Source organism: Cynara cardunculus, assembly GCF_001531365.2.
Source record: "Cynara cardunculus var. scolymus isolate 2C chromosome LG 13, CcrdV1, whole genome shotgun sequence".
NCBI classification, from domain to species: Eukaryota; Viridiplantae; Streptophyta; class Magnoliopsida; order Asterales; family Asteraceae; genus Cynara; species Cynara cardunculus.
Genome location: NC_037540.1, coordinates 821220 through 845276, shown reverse-complemented (window position 1 = coordinate 845276; position 24057 = coordinate 821220). Strand labels below are relative to the sequence as shown.

Genomic DNA, 24057 nt, shown 5'->3' with positions numbered 1-24057 from the left:
AAACAAAAAATGTTCGAACATTGAAATCACAGTTTTAGTTCTTATGGTATGTATTGTCTGTCTTTGAGACTAAATTTTTACCTTTAAACATGAAGGGTGTGTAAAAAGTCATCCGATTTAATTATAATCAACTAACTATAATCGGATCCAAAATTTCAATATCCATATCAGATCTGTAGGTTTTTGGATGACATTCTAACATCCAATAAAACCTAAATGATCCAATCCAATCCAATGACCATCAAATTCACCATCCAATTATCATTCAACTAATATACAATTAATAACTATATATAATTATTAATTTTTTATGATTTTTTTTGTTGATATTTATGTACATTGTTTTTTAATAACTTAAAAAAATATGTGAATAATCCGTTGAGTATTAGATCAAAAGATTAGATGAATCAAATCCGATCTAATAGATAACCAATAGTGCATCTAATGGATGAAACCGATCTGATCCAATAATCCATTGGATTTGGATCAGATCGGATGCTAATGTTTATCGGATTATATCATATAACAAAATCCAACACCCAATGGATGATTGTATTAGATCCACCAAAATTCATTGAATTTCAACCGATGAACACACCCATGTTACATGAGGGACGAATTGTAAACCCCAGTACAAAAACAACAATAAAGTGTAAACAATCATAGAGGTGAAAGAAACGATAAATCACAAATCACAAGAATAAAAGCCGCAATTCCAGAAATACATAAACAATCAACAAACTATAAGGACTAAAAATATAATTTACTCAAAATAATATAAACAAAGAAAATTAAAGTAAAGATGGAGGTTACATTATTGGAGCATAAAAACCAAAAAGAAAGAGCACTTTTTTCTAAGTTCAGAAACCGTTACATCATTTTATGCATAGAGTACAACACATGCACGTTTATCTGGAAAAGTGAAAAAAGGAAATCACTATTACCAGTCCCACCTTCACCTCAGGGAGGCCTTCCATAACCGGAAAACTCGCATATATCATCAGAAAACTCGGGAATCCGGCGAATATCTCCCCAACCGTCGCCACCAGATGGCAGCCTCACCGGCACCACCGCCTCCGTCGCTGCCGTACACAAACAAACCCCTAATTAAAACCGCTACTGCATTATTTCACTCCTCTTTCCACCGTCAACGGTTTCTGAGCCGCAATAGGGCTCGCATTCAATGTGAACAAAGCGGATTTGAGAACGGATCTCATCACCATCACCAACAGCAACAGCAACTACAGTGGACTGTTGATTGTGTTGCCGGAAGTGATCCAATTCACATTATCCTTAAGCCTCCTGCTGCTACAGCATCTCCGATGCCGATGAATTCCGGATTGAAAAGTTCTAAGAAGGTTTGCCTCTTTTATGCCGCTGAAATGGAGGCGCTTGCGAAGAGAATTGCGGCTCAATCCGATGCAATTGAGCTTCGTAGTATAAATTGGAGGTATATTTTTTACTTATTCGATGCGATTGTGTGCTTAATGATGTGTAATTTGTCTGAATGTAATGTATATACTGGAATTTTTATCATGTTTTGAACCAAAAGTAGTGTATACTTTTTGAAATTCTCTATGGGCACGACATGGCAAAATCAATCGGTAACGAGTGTAGTAGTCGCATCATATGAACTGAATTAAGAAATTCTCTATCGACACTAGAGTTGTATCCTTATTGCCACCCTCACATGTAGTCCTAATTAAGATTCGTTAGGCTAACATGGATCGTAATGGAATCCATTATGGTGCTACGTATTGAATGAGCATTAACATGCATCCAGAACAGGAAGTTATACCATACATGAAAAGATATCCTTGTGGTAGTTAACGTTTCTGAAAGGTCGATGCTGATTCTCATGTTCATATTTGTTGATCTGTTGTGGCGCTCTAATACCTACACAAACCGGATACCGGCATGACACAGGAATTTACTCCCTTGATTCATCCCAACAGTAAGAGCAAGTAGGGAATACCAATATGCAATATGGATTATGTATGTTTTTACCTTTGACTGCCACATTTTTTCGCCATTTTTTGTAAGCGTGGTTTAATGTTTGCCTTGTGAAGCACAAAACATAATCTGTAGATATGTTTGTGAATTTTGTCTTCAGACACAAAAGATTAGGAATTACAGAAAATTACATATCTTGAGTTTGCAGCAGCTTTCAGGAACTGGGTGTTCTAAGAATACCACCCGCACTTATTTTCAGCCATTTAAATTGATATTAGAACGTTTTCTACATAAAGCAAGCAGATCACATATTTTCAGCCACTTAAATTGATATTAGAACGTTTTCTGCATAAAGCAAGTAGATCACATTGGTTATGCTATAATATTCTTTTTTTCAATCACCAATAAAGATATGTAGAAAAGGCTATAGTATATATATCCTGCTGTATATGTAATGTTTCATCTCATTGTGAAGACGGCTTGTTTTCTGTCGACATAATCTTTTAACATCAGGAAATTTGAAGATGGATTTCCAAACTTGTCCATACCTAATGCGCATGGAATCCGAGGAGAGCATGTAGCTTTCCTAGCATCATTTAGTTCTCCTGGAGTTATCTTTGAGCAACTATCAATTAGTTATGCATTGCCAAAGCTGTTCATTTCCTCCTTCACTTTAGTTCTTCCTTTCTTTCCTACCGGCACTTCTGAGCGCATGGAGGATGAAGGAGATATTGCAACGGCTTTCACTCTTGCTAGATTCTTGTCAAACATTCCAATATCGAGGGGAGGACCTACTAGCGTGGTAATATATGATATCCATGCCTTGCAGGTTGGTTCCATTATCCATAGAGCTTTTCTATTCCATTCATGATTTTGATGTGCTTTGTTATCTTCGATTTCTTTTGTAGCCTACCTCAGCTAGTTTGTGTATAAGGATTGTTGTGGTATTTACTTTCCCCCATCCATGGGTAATGGGTTTGTGCAGGAAAGATTCTACTTTGATGATAATGTATTACCATGCTTTGAGAGTGGGATTCCTTTGCTTAAAAGTAGACTTCAACAGCTACCGGACTCTGACAATGTAAAGTTCTTTTCCTGGAACACGATTTGTTATGCTGGTTGGTTAACACTTATATACTCTTGATCACATAGTTGCTCTGGTAGTTCTAAAGCAGAGATTGATATTAGTACGGTAGTTATGCACTGTAACTTATCTTCGTATTGGCTTCATTATGCAGTAGGCCTCACTTTCCTGCATGATTGTGACTGCAGCATTAGTATATCTATACAAGGGTTGACATGGTAGCACCTAACTTGGATGTGATGGGAGGATTGGACTTAAATGACTCAATTTTAAATAACAGTATGGAACTCGAATTTTCATTCTGCATTCACTAGGAGGTTCTTGGGTGGTCATGAGTTCCTTGTTTGTGTACATGAATCAAACTACCTTGTTAAGTTTTTAATTCTTATCAGCTAGTTGTTCCGGTGATACAAGAAAAACAGATACCGAGGATAAGTGTACATCATTTAAATATAACAATATTATCAAAGAGAAGTGCATGAATCCTTATATTTTCAAGCTTTACTGACAATTATAAAGAGCATAGGGACTTCGAACACTAGAAATCTCTAAAACAAAGATGAGCTATGGCTGCCATTAACATCTCAACGTTGACACATGCATTAGCCTAGATTAATAACAACCACCAAACAACTGCACGTCACAATCTTTTTGGAGGCCCTGTTACACCCGTACTACAACTATAGATCATCTGAAATGTTTTAAGATGACAAAATGGAAAAAATATCGAGGAGTCGTTTTTGTTTTTGATTGGCAAATTCTGAAATTAAATTGCCGCTTTTGATTTTGAAAGAAATTAGATAGGTCTTCATTGAGGTTGGTTTACAGGTCTATATAAATCAGGCCCTGAACACAAGTAAAATTGAACCCCAAAATTTTTGGGGGGCCTGTTCAAAAACCCATATTTAACATGCTAAAGATGGTCCTGGACTGCAGGTTATAGATAAGTGAAGAAGTCAACCATGAATTACCAAGCTGATGAGTTTCTCCTTACTTTTGATGCTTTGGCATGTCTGTCTATCTAATGTCAAGTTTTTGGCTACTTCTTTCTCATCTATAAACTGCAATCTGCTCTTTCTTGTTTTGCATCGAATCTTGATGTTATTTGAAATTACTATACTGATTCTCTCTTCATCTTCACTGGGAAAAAAAAGATATCCATTGCTTTTCCAGACGACGGTGCTTGGAAACGGTTTCACAAGCAGCTGCAGCACTTCCCAGTGGTATGTGACATAAGTTTTTTTTTTTTTTTGTTCTATTTCTTCTCTTTATTAGCTTAGTAAAATCTTACCGCTGATCAGTATTCATTTCACTTGGATTCTCATGTTGGGAGGTTTACTTATCTACAGAATGCTCATAGTGTGCTTGTGGGATGTGGCTAGATTCACTAGGCAAACATTTACTTCTCAAAACAAATGTGATGTTCATGACTTCCAGTTCATGCACACATCTTTATCTATAATTATGTTAGCCATGCCTTCATCCGCCATTGTTAATGTTTCCCTCGTTGTTGCTTGCTATTACTAGCTGGTTGTTCTATCTGCAGATTATTTGTGCAAAAGTTAGAGAAGGTGACCAACGAATTGTACGCATTAAAGAGGGAGACCCTAAAGGACGTCATGTTGTGATAGTTGATGATCTTGTTCAGTCAGGTGGAACCCTGATTGAATGCCAGGTGCGGAACTGACAAAATTCTTTCACTGTATTGATATTTTATATTTTTTATCTTACTTTTTTCATTCATGTCCTTTGCCTCCCTAATCAAGAAAGAATCTAGATCACATGCTTTATGTTATTTGATTCTCATAAGGAATTGATCGCAACTGTGATGTCAAGTAAGATCCGTAAGCTGGGAAAAGTTAATTGGAATAGGTCTATGAATAGTCAAGATATAAATTATCTGAATCGTTCATTCATTTTTGGAATGCATACTTTTCTCTTTCGGGCGTATAAGGTGGGTCCCTCGTCATGTCATGGCTTAGGCACCATCACTACATCATATATTACCATAATTGAAAGCACCAAAACACTGGCAAATTTGGTCGAGCTGCTAAGCCTAAATATGGGTTCACGATGGGTTGAGTTGCTGGAACTTGAAAGACGTTGTAAAGATTTATCCACACTGATCAAACTCATAAAACTAGTGTCAGACCACTCTGAATTCAGTACTGCTTTTGTTTAAACCGTGGGCGTCTGGGCCAACTTGTGCACACCTAACTAACCGAATGGGGCTTAAAGATAACAACCAGGAAAATCCGCGTTGGCCTTTAAGAGCGGCTTGAGGGGACAAATTGGCAACTTATGGGGAGAAACCCTAATGCTTAGCCTTTATTTATGGGTTCTTGACTTAACTAACCTTTTTTCCAAATTTTCAAAAATAACCCAAAAATACATTTTTTTTTAAAAAAAAACCCTTCCATTTCTCCATTTTTTTCAGAGAAAGGGCCCACAATGATGGAGAAATTCATTTGCCAAAAATTAGTTTGTAGGCCATTTTTCCAGATTTTTGTGGGTCCCACATGGATTTTTGTAGGCTCTTTTTCCTTTCTGAAATTTTTTGGAGAAATGGATGGGGGTTTTTTGAAAAAAACGTATTTTTGTGTTATTTTCGTAATTTTTTTAAAATGTTAGTTGAGTTAAGAACCCTCTATTTGTTAGTTAAGCGGGCCCTCAAGATTGAATTCAATACTATTGAGACGATGAATACAGATCGATGATCATAGCTTAAGCTTTTTGATTGCTGTGACACATAGCTATGATCAAGGAACCCAAGCGAAATCACTTGGCAGATTGATGGTGCAGAGTTTAGGGATCTGCTTTTTCTTTGGAGAAGAGATGGAAATTGTAACAAAATTCTAATGTTTTGATAAAAAATATATCTAATTATTCTTTTAGTAAACTTGAAAGGAAAAAAAGGATGACCCAAACCCTCGGTAATTTTCTTTATGAGTGTGATTTTGACCTTCACTACTTTGGTTGTTTGTAAAATGCAACTTATTGCTTTCGATCACTGCCCACAAAACGTTTGACTCCTTTTCTTTGTAGAAAGTGTTGGCAAAACATGGAGCGAAAAAAGTTAGCGCATATGTGACTCATGGTGTTTTTCCTAAAAGGTCCTGGGAGCGGTTCACACATGATACCGGAGGTACATATTCAATTTTGTTGTTCTCTTTTCTGCATGTTAGTTCCCCATCTCAAATGCGTTGCATTTTGATTAGGGGTGGAATTGGTATGCTACCAGTTTTTTTTCCTCCAATTCCATGTACCAACAAATTATAATCGGTACGCAAAATCTTATATTGTGTACCAACCAACTGTAACATGTACCAACTTCAAGTTACGTATGATGTTTAAGGGTTTCAAAAAATAAAGGAAAATTGACATAAATAGTCAATCAGCTAATTGAGCTTCTTTTTTTAGCCTTTTGATCCAAATTCACTTTTTAGCCAATCCTTACGGGCTAAAGCAAATGGGCAAGGATTGGTTTTCGGCAAAAAAAAAAAGAATCTTGCGCATTTGCGTAGGGTTTCTTTTTTTCTTGGCCGAAAACCAACCCTTACGCATATGGGTAAGTTTTTTGCGTAAGGATTGGCTAAAAAGTGAATTTGGGTTAGAAAATGACTAAAAGTGAAACCACGTGTCAGCTTTGACTATTTATGTAAATTTCCCAAGAATAGAACTTGCAAACATTCAAATGTTCAAACAAAATAGTTAAAGTTACAAAGTTTAATATTAAATACATTATAAAATTCAAAAACTAATAAATAATTAAATAAGTCGGAACTATGGTATGCAACTTCTAATACCATATCCCAACCAAGTTTACATAGTTGGTACAGTACTACCAACTGATTGTAATCGGTACAGTTGGTATACAGTTGATTAGTTTAGCTTGACACAAAATCTCCACCCCTAATTATGATCGTCCTTTTACCATAAACTTCTCAGGACACCCGGATAGCGGATTGACATTCTTTTGGATTACGGATTCGTGTCCTTTGACAGTGAAGGAAGTGAAGAATAAAGCTCCATTTGAAGTCCTGAGCCTTGCTAGTTCAATAGCAGCCACCCTGCAAATATAAAGATATTAGTTTTTTTGTCCGTTGTTCTTCTCTCTTTCCAATTATAGAGAGATTTGGTTCCAAAAAGAGTCCCCAAATATTAACATCATTAATTGTTGTTTAGGTTAATAAAGGCAGACTTCTCTGACCAATCAAATGATCTCAATTTTTGTATGCCGTTTTCTTGATTTGTGTGCACTTATAGGACAGGGACTACTGTTTCACTCCACCCCATAGAATAAGGTGGAACACACCTATATTATACCAATATAACTCAAAACAAAACTTAATTCTCTTTTAAAACATCTAATGCACCTCCCTCTTTACATTTTATTCATTCTTTAATGTTTATTTATTTATAATATGTTCTTTAAACTTTTATTTTATTATTCTCAAAACATTATGCAATTTATATATTTTGATTAATATGTAATTTATTAAGTATTAATAATATAAAAATTGGAAACTAAATTTTTTGTTTATTTGCGTGTCATTTTAATTTGTTTTCGATAAAAAATTTCTAATGATATATTTTATTATAAAAATATATAAATTTTATTATAATTTAATAAATTATGTAACTTAATCAAAATATATAAAAGATATAAGCAATTCATTAAAGTAAATTGATCATTTTATCTTTTCTCCGTCTAAACGCTAAATAGTTGTTCTGTCATGTCCTGTTTCAATACGAAACGCAACTTACTAATGGCAATCAAAAGCCTCGAGAATTCATCTCAGCTCGTATTTAATGTTTCATAGTATCTAGCTTTGTAACATTTGGTACAGAAACAAAATCCTTTTAGGCACAAATATAATGTGTTCTATGTGTTGGAGATCAAAAGAAAAATATCACACCGGCACGAATACAATACGTGTTCTGTCATGTCCTACCTGGATACCAAACACACCCTTACTGATAGTAATCAAAAACCTCAAGAATTCATCTCAGCTCGTATTTAATGTCTCATAGTATCCAACTTTTTTAACATTTGGTACATAAACAAAACCTTTTGGGGACAAATATAAATGTGTGTTGGAGATCAAAAGAGAGTATCACACCAGCAAATTATTTGACTTTTTGAGAAATCTTTATGTAATTCATGAGTCGATTCAAAGCATTGCCACTGTCGATTGCATCCCTGGCTCTATCGAGGGCGGTTGATACGTCTTGCGCACCCTTGCATCCAAGCAAGTGATCAGCCATCCCGGCGTTTAATACGATCCGGTCATACGCAGGTCCTTTTTCTCCATGTAAAGCTGCTAATCCCAGTTCTATGTTCTTTGAAACCTGGAATTTCAAACATTTGTGCAAGATTTTGAGACAGCAATCAAAGGTCTAAACTTTTGTGTGAGAGAAATAGAGAATAAAGTCATTTTGAACGGTAGATGGGTAAGGGCTTGTTTATTAACAGCTTAATGAGCTTGATGAGACTCGCAAATTATGTTTTCAGCTATATATAATTGTTTGGTAGTGGCTTAACAATATAGAAGTGGCTTATTAAGTAAGAAAGCCAAGTTTTACCCAAACCTATCACTCCCAATTAAAAAACATGTCCATTCCATCTATTGAAAAACTCTCCCAAACAAAAACCTTAATGCATACATACATCTTTGTCCATATGGGACTTAATTTAGAGCATCTATAACAGATTCTGCAAAATGAGATCTTGAGGATTTTTGCTCAAACGGATTCCCCAAAAACTTCTCCAAAATGGAGAAAGTAGGAGAGATTAGGTGAATTCTCCAAATATGGAGAACTCTCCAAAAAATGATTACTATGAAAGAAAAATTATTTTTTATTCTTCCTACCAATGAGATTTTTTAAAATTAAGTATATAAGAGAGAAAAAACAATATTTTATGAAAGGTATTGAATATTTTAATAATATAATTCAAATTGTAATCTCCAAAATAGAGAAGCCGTTGGAGATGAATATAAATTTTATTTTGAGATTTGAACTTTTGATTCTCCATTTTGAAGGATCTGTTGGAGATGCTCTTAGGGTGCATTTCGTATGCAAAATGAGGTAGGCAGATGAAAGAATTCTTCAAGGTTTTAGAATTTTAATATGACATGAACATTTTAGTAATCTACCAATCTTGGCCATCTTCCTGGTTTTTGTTCCACCTATTTTAGTGGGACAAGAAAACGGCATTTTTGTCCCACTCGGTACTTAATCAGTCTAAACGTCCCACTAAGCGTGGAACACGTTTTGTTATGCCTGTCCTATCTCTTGCCAAAATGGGTCTGACGATAACAACAAAGATCAAGTAATACGAAAGTGGGGATAGGGGATGTTGTACTCATCTTGTTGGTATCCCTATGCTTACTAGTTACTACAGCTTTCATTAAACAAAAAGATCATAAAAAGCCTAAAATCTTACCGATCTATCAGTTCTTGGAGTCTCCAAGGGTTCAAAACCATACTCCTTTGCGTCCACTATTAAGGAAAAATTTTCACGAGACACTCCTGTAAATACCACCAAATAGAAAACATACAAAGTTCTGATAAGCTTAGTTATACAGCTTCTAAGCTTCTACAGCATGTAAGACATCAACATGATACAGAGTACGCTTGCACGTACCGTCCACGTCATATGCTGATGGGGTGTTGAGTGAACGGAAACCAGAGCAGTAGTTAACAGGAAGTCCTTTTGACGCATTTACTGATCGCAATCTCGTTGTCATTGAAAGCGCCCCTTCTTCCCCCTACATTTAATAACTTCCACTTCTTACTTGACAAAAAGATTTGAATAACGCTTTAGCAACTAGCGCAAAGATGCTAATACTACTAGAGCAATAGTTCCTGTACTACCTCCATCCCAAAATAAATGTCCACAATGAAAAAAACAATATTCTAGAAATGTGTAATTATTACACCTTTTAATTAACTAAAAGACAATTTTACCCTTAATGGAAGGGAGTAATGAAAATCTCCATCTCATAATGAAGGGTGGAATTGGAAAGTAGATATTTATTTCTAAAGTGGACAATTGTTTTGGGGGGCGGAGGGAGTACAACCACATCAAACCAAACCAGTGAATCCCACATGGAGTAGGGTCAAAGAAGGACCTAGAAAAAAATTCAAGCAGTGGCATCATTTGACTATAAGAAACAAATATATGTATATTTTCACAAAATCATCATTGGTCTGTTGGTTAGTTCATTGTTTTTTCATAAGTGAGGTGCTGGATTCAAGTCTTCTATCGCAAAAAAAAAATGAAACATAATAATCTGAAATTAAAAGCTAAAAGTTAAGAAAATGAGATTCAAGATTCGAACACAGAGCTGGGGTGGAAGTTAAGACTTGCAAACCAACTCTACCAAGGGAAATTTGTGTTCTTGTTCTAGTTCCAAAATATATACAGTGGCACACAACAAATGGTACGGTGGCACTTTTCACAACCCTATAACTTTTTACATTACGACGGAGGAACAAAGCGGTGGCCCGTGCTACCATATCTAATACAGTGGGTCCGTCCCTGAGTAGGGTTGGAGGAGGGTAAGATGTACACAAAACTTATCTCTACCCCCAAGCGGCAGAGAGGCTGTTTAGAAGTGATTCTTGTATGTCAAGTGTTTACCATGTTCCGGATTAGACACGACATGATAACTACCGAAATGTTCATACCTTCACCACCAAACCAGCTTGAACACCTCTTCGTCTCATGAGCATTAGAAGCGGTTCTTCATAACCTTCATGGTAGAATCCTGCAACGATTGCTTCTTTACCTGTAGCCTATAAGTTATAACATATTGTTTTTACAAGTTCTTACTGCATTATGCAAACTAAAGGATCGATTTTCTGTATTTGTACATGATTTTAGGGGATTTGAGCATTAGAGAAGTAAATGCAAGCTTACCCTCACAAATTGCTGAACCTTTTCAGTTGTTGCCAATGATGGGCGTTTCTTTATATGTTCCCTCATCTCAATTAATGAATATCTGCATAAACCATATGGATATTACTTGTCAGACCTAGCAAAAAATTGCACTTATTGTGGGTGTACCTGAACGATATGAGTAGGTGTACCCAAAATGTATGCGTACAGGGTGACCATTTTTCGAGTGCCAAGAAAATAACAGGCCCGTGATTTATTTGGATTAGTACTTCTATTTAATTTTCAAATAATTGTTATTATGTTTCCTAATTATCAATTTTGAACAATCAAAACTTCAACTCAAGAGAGTTCATTTTTCATATTAGTTTATGCAATAATTATTTTATGGCATATGCGCTTATCATATTAGATTCAATGATTTTGCATTTTTGTACAATGAACAAAATGGGTCTTGTGCGTCTACTTACAAGGAGGGGCGAGCATCCCGTTGACTCACATAAGCAAAACCAACTGCTTCATCCTGAAAATACATTTTTTCAAAAGCATGTCATCATGAAAATAGAAAAGCAATTGCATTGGAAGCAAAATGTAGGAAATAACAAAGACCTCAAGAAGCTTTTTAGCCTGCAATGGTGTTATATTAGTATTTGCTCCCATGAATTTAAGCATTTGTTCCTCAGTTATGCCACCCTGTCAAAGCCACCATATCATTTTGCATAAGTTGTACTACTATATGAAATGGAGAATTCATTCCATTTAAAAAAGGGCAAACACGAAATGCTGGCTAAATGCAACAAAGTTTGGTTTAGTTCTTATTCAGTGTAACAATTTCTTTTTCTCAATCAATGTAACAGAGTTTAAAATATCTTACTTTGTAGTTTGTACCCATTTTGACCGATACCTTGCTGAACTTAAAACTTTTGATGCGTGGATACCCGCTTACTAAAGGTTTACGACGAAGTGGACTATAAATTTGATATCCACGTCATCAAATGTTACAAGATCAGATACAATTTTGAACCTTTTGTAACAATAAATAGGGAATTTTGAAACTTAGTTACATTAATTGAGGAAAAGGTTCTTTGTTACATTAAATGGGAACTAAGGCAAACTTCTTTGCATTTTGATGCATTTTTCCATAACAAATTTCAATAATGGCCAGTTTAACATTGTCACAAAACCTTTGGTGGCATCCAGTCAACACCATGCAGAAGGGATGCTTCATTGTAACAGGATCTAACAGCAGCAACAAAGAGTGTGCTCCTGAAGAAACGTGTGTTTCCATCGTAAGGTTCACCATAATGAGTCAATGAGCTAACATCAGCTACCGGCACAGGACCTAATGATCCATAAAATTATATCAAAATAGAACATTCACACTTAATATGATCTTTCAGTTGCCCACTTTATTAACTAGTACCAAGCTCATCGTCAAATGCAAGGCAGTATGCTTTTAGCTCGCGGTCTGTCTCCCTGTTCATTCGTTGACCTATCAAGAACGCTGATAATAGTGACTCACTTACAACGTCTGGTGTACCGTGTTCCAACTTCAGTGGAAGAACTTCTTTTAGAACACCTTGAACTTCTTCATACCCAAGATGACCACCGGCTAAGATTTCCCTCAGGGCACCTACGAGTCTCATTTCATAACTTCCATTGCCAACATATTGTGGCCCAATTGAACTCCCAAGTCTCATTATAGAACCTTCTGGATCAGCTAGAAATATTATATCCGAAGGTAGCGTTCGAACCAAATGTGGCCAATATGCATCCATTGCACGCCTTTCCCCTTCACTCCATTGAGTTGGTTCTGGAAATGCATTGGCACGAATCGTCATAGCTGCAAAGAATGCTCCCAGTTGTGCCTTTGATACCTGTTCTTCATCTTTCAGTTCTCCCTTGGCTGACATTAAACATAAGCTTAATATATAACTGATTTGCTATAAAGGCTATATGATACTATACTAAACGCTTTTCAAAAACATCTTTATGCTTGCATCCTAATTTGACCTCTAACTACATATAAACTACCATTCTTGTGAAAATGCAAAAAGAACCCTAATAGTTTGCAACATGAGATGTTCTGAAATTTGCACAAGCAATGCCAAGTACTATGGTTCCTTCTGCATTTATATTTTCACTATTCGTTAAAAATAATTCGTTCTAGCAAGCCTTAGCAAATTTAGCACCTTCAACTTTCTAATACTTGTATTTTATTAATTATGTTGTAATCAGATGCATCAGAAAATTTGAAGAACTAACATCAATCTGATAAACCGTTTGATCTTGAAAATCAAACTGTGTCTAGAAACGGGCTGGCAGCTAGAGACAGTTTTCTTCGTTTGAACTTAATTAAACTGAAACGATGCAACAAGTATAAGATATACATCATGAAATCGTGCAAACTTTGCAATATCATCAGAAAAATTAAATCAATCAAAAAGTACTACAAAAATATTTTACCAGATCTTAGCATGGTATCCAAAACCTTAAAAGCTTGTTCTTCTGTAAGTGGCTTGGTCTGCGTTGGCCCTGTACAAACCCTAGTCTGAGCTTCTAACACCGTCTTGTTAGGTTCCCGATGCCTTGGTCTCCGAAACGTAGTTGACAAAGTAGGATTGCGTGCATCTGATTCAGTAAGTCCAAAATATTGATCAATTGAAGCTGAATTCAACACAGCCTTGATGGTTAATTGGCGTCTTCGTTGTCGATATAAGAGGCATTTTGGATCAATTGTTGGTGGAAATTGAAGATACGATCGATTGTGTGATTCAATCGATGAGGTTTTGATTCGAGACGGATTGTTGATCGAGGGGATTGTGTTGTGGAGCAGAGATTTCATAGCGATCTTCGGATCTCTGTTCGATATTGGGCCAAACATGAAATCGGAACTTATCTACGCGAAAAATCAGTTGAAAATTAAAAATAAGGCGGATAGAACAATATTTAAATATGTAGACCGGATCTTGTAAAAGGATTTGTGCGCCCATGGCATGGCATGATTAACCATTTAAACGGTTCGAATGATTAAGAGACTTTTATTATATAGTATAAAATGAAATATAATTGTTTGGTAGTTTTTATAATTAAATTAGGGTGCTGAATGGTTAAAGGAGGCCAAAGATACAAAATAATCCGGAAAAATTTAGACCAAACAAGATTCACCACTTAACGATTCAGATGTTGACTCCTAATGAACTATTAATAGGTAAATACAACTACAATGAGACTGATTAATCGTCTATTTTGCGTTTGGTAAGTTGAATATGACATGACTATTTTTGTGTCCGAATCAGGTAAAAACGTAAAAAATAAAATTTGATATTGATGAGTGTGATAAGAAAATTAGTATATAGTGATGCATTTAAGAATATATATACAGGGGGTGTATTTTGTCCACCTCATAGATATAAGGAAGTCTTTTAGTACATAGAATGATAAGACTATACTTAATAGAACCGTAGTAATTGTTTGTAATGTATTTAATACATTTAAAAGTGACTGGATGAAACTATTGGAATGAAAATTAGATTTTGTACTGTGTTGTCTAATCTGATTGTTGTTTTAAAGCATGCTAACGTGAGACTGTTTATTGCTCCATACTTGTCTTATATAGCCTGCATACTAAATGTATATTGTTATTTGCTTGAAAACTTGACATGTGTGTAAAATGGATATTTACATGCATGTGTGCGTGTATCTGACAAACCTACGAGGCCATGCGTCGTTGGCTAATGACCATTGGTGAAACATCAAAGAAACCAGAAATCATGTCGTTCATATAGATTGAATATATCTGATTAATGTAAGTACCATTTCCCTCTGTCTACAAAACTGCTAACATGACCAATTTCTTCGAATTGTAATTGAATGATCAAGTACAACCAGTTTCCTGTGTATCTATTCTATACTATATTATAAAGCATTTGACAAAAACTATTAAAAACCACTTTTTATGCATAAAGTACTGTTTATTGATGAATATTACTTAAAACTCAAGATTACAGGTAGATTGTATGTAAGTACAACCTATTAAAGCTCAATGTCTGAATTCGTGTAACTAACTGCAGATAAAAATAATCAAATACAGGATAAACATATCATTTTAGATATAAAAAATCTAAAATATAATTAGAATAATCATTGAGTTATAACAGAATACTTAATTATTATCTTTATAAAATGTTATATTAGTAAACCAAAAATAAATTATTTCATTATTAAACTTAAATTAAAGTATAATAAAAAAAAACAAATTAAAGAAATTGTTTAAAAAATGAGAACTTTTAAATAGTTGATTTGATACTAACATTGATATATATTTTTTTTTCAAAATTTTACGATATCTTCATATTTATATTTTATTTAAAAATAAAATCATTATTGTTTTTTTAAAAACACATAAAATCGTATTATAACATCGACAGAGACAAATAATAAAATAGAACATTAAAATCGAGATATGTCCTGCTGCATTGCGCGAGTACACTTCTGGTGTATTTATAGAAGAGTCGTCTACAAGAACTTGGGTTTGTAATTGCCTTCTTCAAAACTACCATTCCCTTTTACGACAAAAAGCCTCACAAACAATGGTTGTGTGGGCCTAACATACGAGCGAGGGTGAGGTGGTGTAGGGTCTGGGGTCACTTCATGCTCGTTATGAGTGAGGTTGAGGGTCAATGTCGATGCTCGAGAAAGAGAAAGAGAGGTGGTTATGACAAACCGTAAAAACCTAATCTCAAACCTTAACTTTTTTCTATTTCGAAATCTAGACCGATCATCAAATCAATCAAAAATTGGTTTAGGGGTTGTTTGTTTACCTCTTAATAGTTCCATTAAGAAACAACACCTGAATCATTAAGAGGTGGATATTGTTTGGCAAAAAAAAGTATGTCTCTTAATGGTTTTAAAACCCTCTGAATGATTTTGTATATTGGGTCTCCCTTAATCATTCAGTGCCCTAATTTTGTTATAAACAATTACCAAACAATTATATTTTATTTTGCACTATATCATGAAAGTCTTTTAATCATTATGCACAAAACCATTCAGCAACTGCCAAATAACCCATTAGAAAAAAGTTAAGAACCGATTCAATTACCACCGTTGATTTTTTACATGTATGGTCGATATTTGAAACTCCCTGTATCTGATTATATCGAATCCACACCTTTATTTGTATGTTATTAGGTAAAGAAGACCCTAAAATATCTACAAACTTTATTCTATAATCAAAAATAAAATTCTAAAATTTGACTTTTTTTTTTCAAATAAACCATTCATTTTTTGTTTCAATTTGGCCCAATTTTCGTTAATAGGGCTTGGGCTTATAGGTGTATGTATTGGGCTTCAGCAGGCCTGAGCCCAACTGGCAGCCCGCTGCAAGCCTGCAACTCAGGGACAGCGGAGCGTGAAAAGTAGACTCCATAACCAGAGCTTCTCAGCATTAACTTCCATTTCTAACACACATACAAAGCATACCATTCATACCGATCGGACCTCTAAATTGTCTTCAAATCCGTTTTCAATTTTGTGGATTGTTGCAGATAAGTAATGGAGCATTGATCTATAGGAAAATTCGTTGATTTGACGGCGGATCCATTCGAAAGCAGATCTTAAATCAATACCAATATTGTATATCAATACGGATCTGATCTATCGGTTTCGAGTAATTGATGGCAGGGGCGGCCTCTGCGCTGTTCCTTCTGGACATCAAGGGCCGAGTTCTGGTGTGGCGTGACTACCGTGGCGATGTCTCTGCAGTCCAGGCCGAACGTTTCTTCGCTAAACTCATAGAAAAAGAGGTTTTTTTTGTCGATTCAATTTATTTTATGTGTTTTGATAGATTGTAGATTAGTTTATCATGGCAAGTGTTTTAAGGAAAAAAGTGAAGCAATATTAGCTCTTAACTTGTGTTATAGGTCAGTCAAGGTAAGATGTTCACAATGCTATGCTAGATTATGCTTATTTAGCAGGTTTTGGATAAATGTCGTACTGAATTGTGATCTGATCGAGACAAAATATGTTATGCTAAAAACTCGCAAGTTTATTCAACCTATTGATTGTACGGTTCTGTATTTATTGTATTATAAAGTGTAGGAACAGCTAAGAGAATAGTAAATTATTCTTTGAGCTGAATTGGTTAGTTTAAAATTGAAACCAAACCCAGATCATAATCAAGAGGACGAGCTCTGTTTTATATTCAGCTCCGAATTGGATAAATCTTGTTAAAATACCGTAAACCAAGTGATCCTACATGCATATTTATGTTGGAAATACCTTTTATGGAATATGTGCATGCAAATGAGTATGTCTAATTTGTTTATGGTGTATTGATGAACTTCAGGGTGATCCAGATGCTCAAGATCCTGTTGTGTATGATAATGGTGTCACCTACATGTTTGTACAACACAACAATGTGTATCTAATGACTGCATCGAGGCAAAACTGTAATGCCGCTAGCCTTCTCCTGTTTCTACATCGTGTAGTTGACGTAAGCACTGTTTGATAATTGGATGAAATAGCTTTCATTTTCTCTGTTTGTAACTTAAGGAAGACATATAGTCACATGTGATCCTAGAAACTTTTCAAACACTTGTTAAGACTCCCCCTCCCTCTTCCCACGGACCCCTACAGAATCTTTTTACTCAGCTGAATATTTTGATATTACCCTTACAAGGCATTATATATATGTATCAAATTTGTGTTTGTTGTTGACAACAGGTATTTAAGCATTACTTTGAGGAGCTAGAGGAGGAATCACTTAGAGATAACTTTGTTGTAGTGGTATGCATATTTTACGATATACTCTCACTAAATATGCCATTATATGAAGGATAAAACCTGAAGCCTCATGTTGTTTGTAGTATGAGTTGCTTGATGAAATGATGGACTTTGGTTACCCTCAATACACTGAAGCTAAAATTCTCAGCGAGTTTATCAAGACTGATGCTTACAGGATGGAAGTTTCCCAGAGGCCTCCCATGGCTGTCACAAATGCTGTGTCCTGGCGTAGTGAAGGGATTCGATACAAGAAGAATGAGGTAGGTCTTCTTGTCAAAGTTAGGTAATTATGGAGACGAGACTACAAAAAGGACTTTCTTGCCTTGTTCAGGTCTTTTTGGATGTTGTGGAGAGTGTGAATATACTTGTCAACAGTAATGGTCAAATAGTTAGGTCAGAGGTTGTTGGGGCATTGAAGATGCGGACTTACCTGAGGTAACTTCATTATCCTTGTTCTTATTCTTCTTGTCTTGTTTGTGTTATTAACTTGTAATTTCCAGGTATTCTAATGCATACAATTACTAAACAAGCTTATTCTAGGTGCTCTTGAGGGAATTTTGGCATAAAGAAAATTCTTTCATTGATCCTATTGATATCAGAAGATATTCCCATAATTTGAATTTTTTGCACATCCCTCCAACGCAAAAAATACTAAAAATAAACATTAACAAGCTTTGTTGCTAATTTCATTAAGAAGGAAAAGCATACCTAAAGATGAAAGGAAACTGAGCTAATATAAAAAAAAGGAAAGTAAGGGAAACTATTCCACAGACCAGTCACCGTGCAAGCACCTGGCTTTTATCTCTTCTGTTAGAACACCCTTTATTTTTTTAACTTTGCAGATTCTTTGCTATGAACTAAGTTGTTACCAGACCATATGTTCCGTTAATTAAGGATTATCGAAGAGCCATTGCTTCCATAAGCTGATGGGACTTGGGAGTATATTATTTGATCAATATTGTTAATGCATGGAAGACTAAATTTGTAGATTCGATTCCTTTTGACACCCTAAATAGGTTTGAGGTGAAACTAGGGAGATACGTTATATGAATTGATTTCTTAGCTTCTGTGTTTTCTATATGCAGTTGCGCTTTCACCAAGACAAAGCACTGTCCCATAAACTGCTTCTTATCTGTGCCCCTCTCTCATCCCACCTCAAACACTAGTTAATACGACAGAGTGGTGTTTTCATATTCACATGGACACACACACCCTTTATCCTTGTTCTGTGGTCCCTTATAGGTTTCAGGTCATACCTGATATTTGTATATGCTACCATTTTGAAGATAAAGCTCAAAAGAAATCAATCTAAGTACCAATTGCATAGACTATTGAGAAGACCACAAAGATATATAATCACTTACTTCTCATAGTCAGTACTGTTTCCAAACACAAACTGAACCACACAGAAAATAGTAAACTTGACTGAACTAAATAAATGCTACTTCACTAGTTTGTCAGGGTCTTTTGCTCCCAAAGGTGCCGGTCCAAATACCAGTCTGTGACAATCACAAAGCCTTTGATCATAGGATATCTTGGGATCCCTACTGGTTAATATGGGGGTCTGGCTGGCGTGAAAAATGATAGCCTTCAGAGTTTTCATAAAGAGAAAGAAGAGATGATCCAAACCTCAATGGAGTAATCTATAATTCTACACGGTGTTTAGTTTATCCACTTATGTGTATTGATCAACAACAATCAGTTAGGGGGGCCTTGGTTCGTTTCAGGGAATGGGAATGGCAATGGCAGTGGGAATGAGAACGATCATTACATTGATGTTGTTGGATAATCGAAATAATTTCCCCATGATGTTGTTGGATAATCGCAATAATTTCCCAGTATTAATCAAACAGCATCAATGTAACGATCAATCCCCAACATTCCATGAAAGGAACCAAGCGCCCTCCTCTTGAATTGTGGCTTACCGCTGCTTCTAACACCCTCCTCATGGTACAAGTCATGGTCTTCATGGTTATGAATTGTGTATACACCTGACTCCCATATCATTGCCTAGTGGAAATTATCATACAACTATCAAATCCAACTGAGGATTGTTTTACGCTCCATTTACTCTGCATTCCATCCCTTGGCTTGTGGGGTGCTTGGTTTTCATGTCATATTTAATGGAGTAATACATATAGTAATAAATGATGAGATCTAATTTTGAACCATGTACATATAAAAGAACTTGTAAACATACTTCAGTTATTGAGCAGATAACTTTAATAATCAGCCACAAGCCTCATTCCCACATGCTTCAAGCTTCTTGATGTTTGATGGTTTTAATACCATTTCTGCCTTCTTCGACATCCATGTTGCCATGGTTGCAAAAACATCTCAGAAACACCAAGGTCTTCCTTAACTACTAAAAGTGATTGCTTCATTTCTTGCAGTGGTATGCCTGAATGTAAGCTTGGGCTGAATGATAGAGTATTGTTGGAGGCACAAGGACGATCTACCAAGGGAAAAGCTATTGACTTGGATGACATCAAGTTTCATCAGTAAGTTGTCCAGCCCTTAGGGGCTGTTTGGTTGGTTTTCCATTAAGTCATGTATGGATAAAGTTGTCTCTGTGGATTGATCTGTCTGTATAGATTGGGAATGTTTTTGTTTGGGAGGGTTTTCCGTAGATGGAACGCGCGTGATTTTTAATTGGGAGGGACAGGTTTGGAGAAAACTTGGCTTTCTGCATAAAGCTCCATTAGAAGCTTACTGAATAAGCCACTATCTATATCATTAAGCCACTACCAAACGGTCATGCATAGCTGACCGAATAAGCTATGAGTCCCATTAAGCTCATTAAAGTGCTAACAGACCCTTAGTGGCCTCAGGATACTTGATCTTCCTTGACCATTTTTGGGCACATAGTTTTGTTTATCACTATCTGCTGCTAATTTTCAGCCAATGTGCTACTTTGGTGTAGGTGTGTGCGTTTGGCCCGTTTTGAAAATGATCGGACGATATCCTTTGTACCTCCTGATGGTGCTTTTGACCTCATGACATATCGACTTAGTACTCAGGTTTTTGCAATTCCCATCCTTGATCTCAACAAGGAACTCCCCCTCTGTTTCCTTACTAACTATATTGGAGTCGTATGATTTCTTTCAGGTAAAGCCTCTGATATGGGTGGAAGCTCAAATCGAAAGGCATTCTAGAAGTCGTATGGAAATAATGGTGAAAGCTCGGAGCCAATTTAAGGAGCGTAGGTATAGATCTAATTTTCTTCCCATATTCATTTTGTGAAAATATATGGAACCCCCATATCACTCTCCAAAAGAGCCCCTGAGGAGAAAGGAGAGGTTCCAATATATATGTAGGAGAAATGGTCCAAATCTAACCGGTGTGGGACTCCAACACGTTTGAAGAGATAAAACTGCATCTCTGATCTATTATCCCTTTCCATTGGAATATGGGATTACCGGCTAAAACACAAGTTTCACTCGTATGATTTGCCACTTTGACTTGGCAGCACTGCAACAAATGTGGAAATTGAATTCCCTGTGCCCGCTGATGCTACGAATCCAAATGTTCGGACTTCCATGGGATCAGCTGCATACGCACCAGAAAACGACGCGCTCTGCTGGAAAATAAAATCATTTCCAGGTGGTAAGGTAAGTTTTTTCATATATGCTGTTCATCTTGAATTGTCAATTTTGAAGCATTGACCAAGTCAATTAGTCAAAGTTCAATTTCCGAAGTGGTTTAAGCTAACGGGCGGGAATCTGTTCCAATTAAATATTTTCAAATGTGGATGTTTTAGGAATACATGTTGAGAGCGGAGTTCAGACTTCCAAGTATAATAGACGAAGAAGCAGCCCCCGAGAGAAAAGCCCCGATCCGTGTGAAGTTCGAGATACCGTATTTCACAGTTTCAGGAATACAGGTGAGCCTTTCTCGTTGCATCTTCAATCATAGTTTCGATGTAACAAGAAATTTTAACTCGAAAAAAGCGGGTAATCGCAGGTTCGTTACCTAAAGATCATCGAGAAAAGCGGGTACCAGGCTCTTCCATGGGTGCGATATATAACGATGGCCGGCGAATACGAACTAAGACTTATGTGAAATGAAATCATAATCCAAGTCCAAGATCCAAAGAGTGTTTTGTATTTAATCTAAGTTGGTTTGTTTGTTGAACCAAAGTTCACTCCCATATTTTTGTATTTGTTTTGAACAATATACTAGTAGAAACATCTTTTTCTCATGTTCACCCACAAATATTTTCCCACATATAATACCATTTTTTTCTTCTTTCCCAATTTGCAATATCTGAACAAAAAGTTGATTAATGATAACTTTAACCGGTCCACACAGAACCTGCCCTTGAGGAATTCGTCAATTATGAGTTAGGTGCTTTAACCATTCAGCCACGGATGCTTAGGCATAACATGTGAAAGACATTTTATGAGCCAACTCAACGGCCAATGCGGAAGGATTCAAAACCTACTAGGATTCGAACTTGAATCTGTTATGCATTTGGACAAAGTCATCCCGCCTTTTGCATTATTTGCTTATAATTGTCATACTTACTAGACTTGCTATTTGTCATTTAAAATATGATGATTTGTAGTTGCTAATGTTGGTCACCTGGGGCCTTTTTAATTCATTTAGGGACCGTTTACCAAAATACTTGCCCGGTAAGCACTTAACCGTAAAATTCAATGATATCGCTTACTTACCTGGTAAGATTTTAGTCTACGAAAACTACATCATATGTAACAATTTACCCAATAAGCACTAACCATGGTAAGATTTATCGCCATTATTTACCGGATAAGACTCTCGGTCCTTGCCTTTACTTTTATGGGGTAAAATTCTTAATCCTTGCCATATTCATCCGATGAGGTAATATAACTTAGTAAACGCTTACCTGAGTAAGCATTTGGTAAACGACCCATTAGTTAGATCATAATACTTGTATTTAATACTAAAAACACTGAAATGAAACATGTATAAAAACTAGGGTATTACAAATTTTGTGAGCCGATTCAGCAGCCAAGGCAGAGGGAATCAAACCTGAATCTGTTAAACATTTGGACAAAGTCATCCCGTCCTTTTGCCAGATATTTTACAATTGTTTTGCTAGTAATTGACATGGTTCCATAACCAAAAATGTTGTTGTTTAGGACAAGTCTTTGTATTTCTTTGCATTTTGCAAAAAAGCTTGTTATGGAAGTAGATTAAAGCAAAGAAGAACACACAACAATTATGATGGTACAAAAGAATGCCTGTCGGTGTACTAAGTCCTCGTAACCTAATAACTATAGTTGAAAGAAGGAATACTTCATCTCTGAACATCTCAAGAAGCTCATCGTCATGTCATTATATATACTTTTACCTTTTGTATGCTCGAATGATATGCATATATGGCTTCGTTTTCGCCACCTAAACCATGATCCTCTTCGTACTCCTATTACCGTATATGGATGTGGTGGTACAACAGTTTGCATCTGCTATCTCGATTGCTGCTTCTTCATGATCTTTCGTCTTGATGTTCTTCTTCTGTGTCTGCTGTACGAGTGGTCGCCTTTTCCTGTTAAATAACATACGAGTGTATTAGGCGCTGTTTGGTAGTTGGCTTAATGATATAAAAAAATGGCTTATTCAGTAAGCTTCACGGAGGGAGCTTCATGCAGGAAGTCAAGTTTTGTTTTTTCAAACCTGCACCTATCAGTTAAAAAACACGCTCCTTTCCCCAATGAGAATGCCCTCCCAAACAAAAACTTTTTCAATCCACACAGACAGATTAATCCACTCAGACAACTTTATCCATACAGGACTTAGAAAACCGACCAAATAGCTGAGGTTCTGTATGGATAAAACTGTCCGCATAGATTAATATGTCTGTGTAGGTAGGGAAGGTTTTTATTTGGGAGGGTTTATTCATAGACGGAAGGAGGTGTTTTTTTAACTGGGAGAGACATGTTTGGAAAAAAAAACTTGGCTTTCTACATAAAGCTCCCCCAAGGGTGGATCTATGTGTTGATTTCGGGGATCAAATGACCCCCATAAAGTTCCAAAAAAAATTGCTTTTTATACTATAAAATTAATTTTTTTATAAATATATAAGGTGTTTTGACCCCCAATAAAAATAAGGTTTGACCCCATAATTTTTTTAGCCCAAGATCATTGTTAATCTTTTATATAATTTTTTTATATTAATTGTGAATTGTTAGGGTTAGAGCTTGTTAGGTAATGTATAATTGTTAATTTTTTGTTAATTATTAATTGTTAGGGTTATAGAGGACAACGTCAACCACGTGAGCATGTAGCCATATTACTTAAATTCCGATCCCAACAACCAAAATTTCTACATCCGCCACTGTGCCCCCCC

The 24057-nt window shown here is 35.9% G+C and overlaps 4 protein-coding genes across 5 annotated transcripts in view; 2 read left to right on the top strand and 2 right to left on the bottom strand.

The window, feature by feature from the left end:
• The first annotated feature begins 1017 nt into the window (after window positions 1-1017).
• On the top strand, window positions 1018-7248 carry LOC112525204 (ribose-phosphate pyrophosphokinase 4-like). Its single transcript, XM_025135217.1, has 7 exons — window positions 1018-1450; window positions 2467-2782; window positions 2939-3034; window positions 4192-4260; window positions 4584-4712; window positions 6083-6182; window positions 6986-7248. The coding sequence occupies exons 1-7, from the start codon at window positions 1050-1052 to the stop codon at window positions 7117-7119; spliced, it is 1245 nt and encodes a 414-aa protein (XP_024990985.1). The 5' UTR covers window positions 1018-1049; the 3' UTR covers window positions 7120-7248.
• A 654-nt stretch (window positions 7249-7902) lies between these two features.
• On the bottom strand, window positions 7903-13833 carry LOC112525864 (anthranilate phosphoribosyltransferase). The gene is made up of 10 exons (XM_025136160.1): window positions 13407-13833; window positions 12364-12846; window positions 12125-12282; window positions 11550-11633; window positions 11411-11463; window positions 10965-11046; window positions 10733-10840; window positions 9687-9810; window positions 9486-9571; window positions 7903-8389 (listed from the first exon to the last, which is right to left on the bottom strand). The coding sequence occupies exons 1-10, from the start codon at window positions 13822-13824 to the stop codon at window positions 8168-8170; spliced, it is 1818 nt and encodes a 605-aa protein (XP_024991928.1). The 5' UTR covers window positions 13825-13833; the 3' UTR covers window positions 7903-8167.
• Window positions 13834-16284: 2451 nt separating this feature from the next.
• On the top strand, window positions 16285-21973 carry LOC112526006 (AP-1 complex subunit mu-2-like). Of its 2 annotated transcripts, XM_025136378.1 has the most exons (12): window positions 16285-16360; window positions 16490-16747; window positions 17290-17436; window positions 17667-17729; window positions 17810-17986; window positions 18058-18161; window positions 20120-20227; window positions 20650-20746; window positions 20835-20932; window positions 21196-21337; window positions 21487-21609; window positions 21690-21788. In XM_025136378.1, exons 2-12 carry the CDS (start codon window positions 16619-16621, stop codon window positions 21786-21788), a joined length of 1287 nt encoding a protein of 428 aa, XP_024992146.1. In that variant the 5' UTR covers window positions 16285-16360; window positions 16490-16618. The 2 variants fall into 2 exon arrangements, with proteins under 2 accessions (XP_024992146.1, XP_024992147.1); XM_025136379.1 differs by lacking the exon at window positions 16285-16360 and having other exon boundaries at window positions 16413-16747; window positions 21690-21973.
• An 871-nt stretch (window positions 21974-22844) lies between these two features.
• LOC112524585 (ALBINO3-like protein 1, chloroplastic) overlaps window positions 22845-24057 on the bottom strand; it is an 11172-nt gene continuing 9959 nt past the window's right edge. Inside the window, exon 11 of the mRNA XM_025134474.1 lies at window positions 22845-23256. Coding sequence (XP_024990242.1) covers window positions 23197-23256 — 60 coding nt within the window. The 3' untranslated portion in view covers window positions 22845-23196. The remainder of the gene's footprint in view (window positions 23257-24057) is intronic.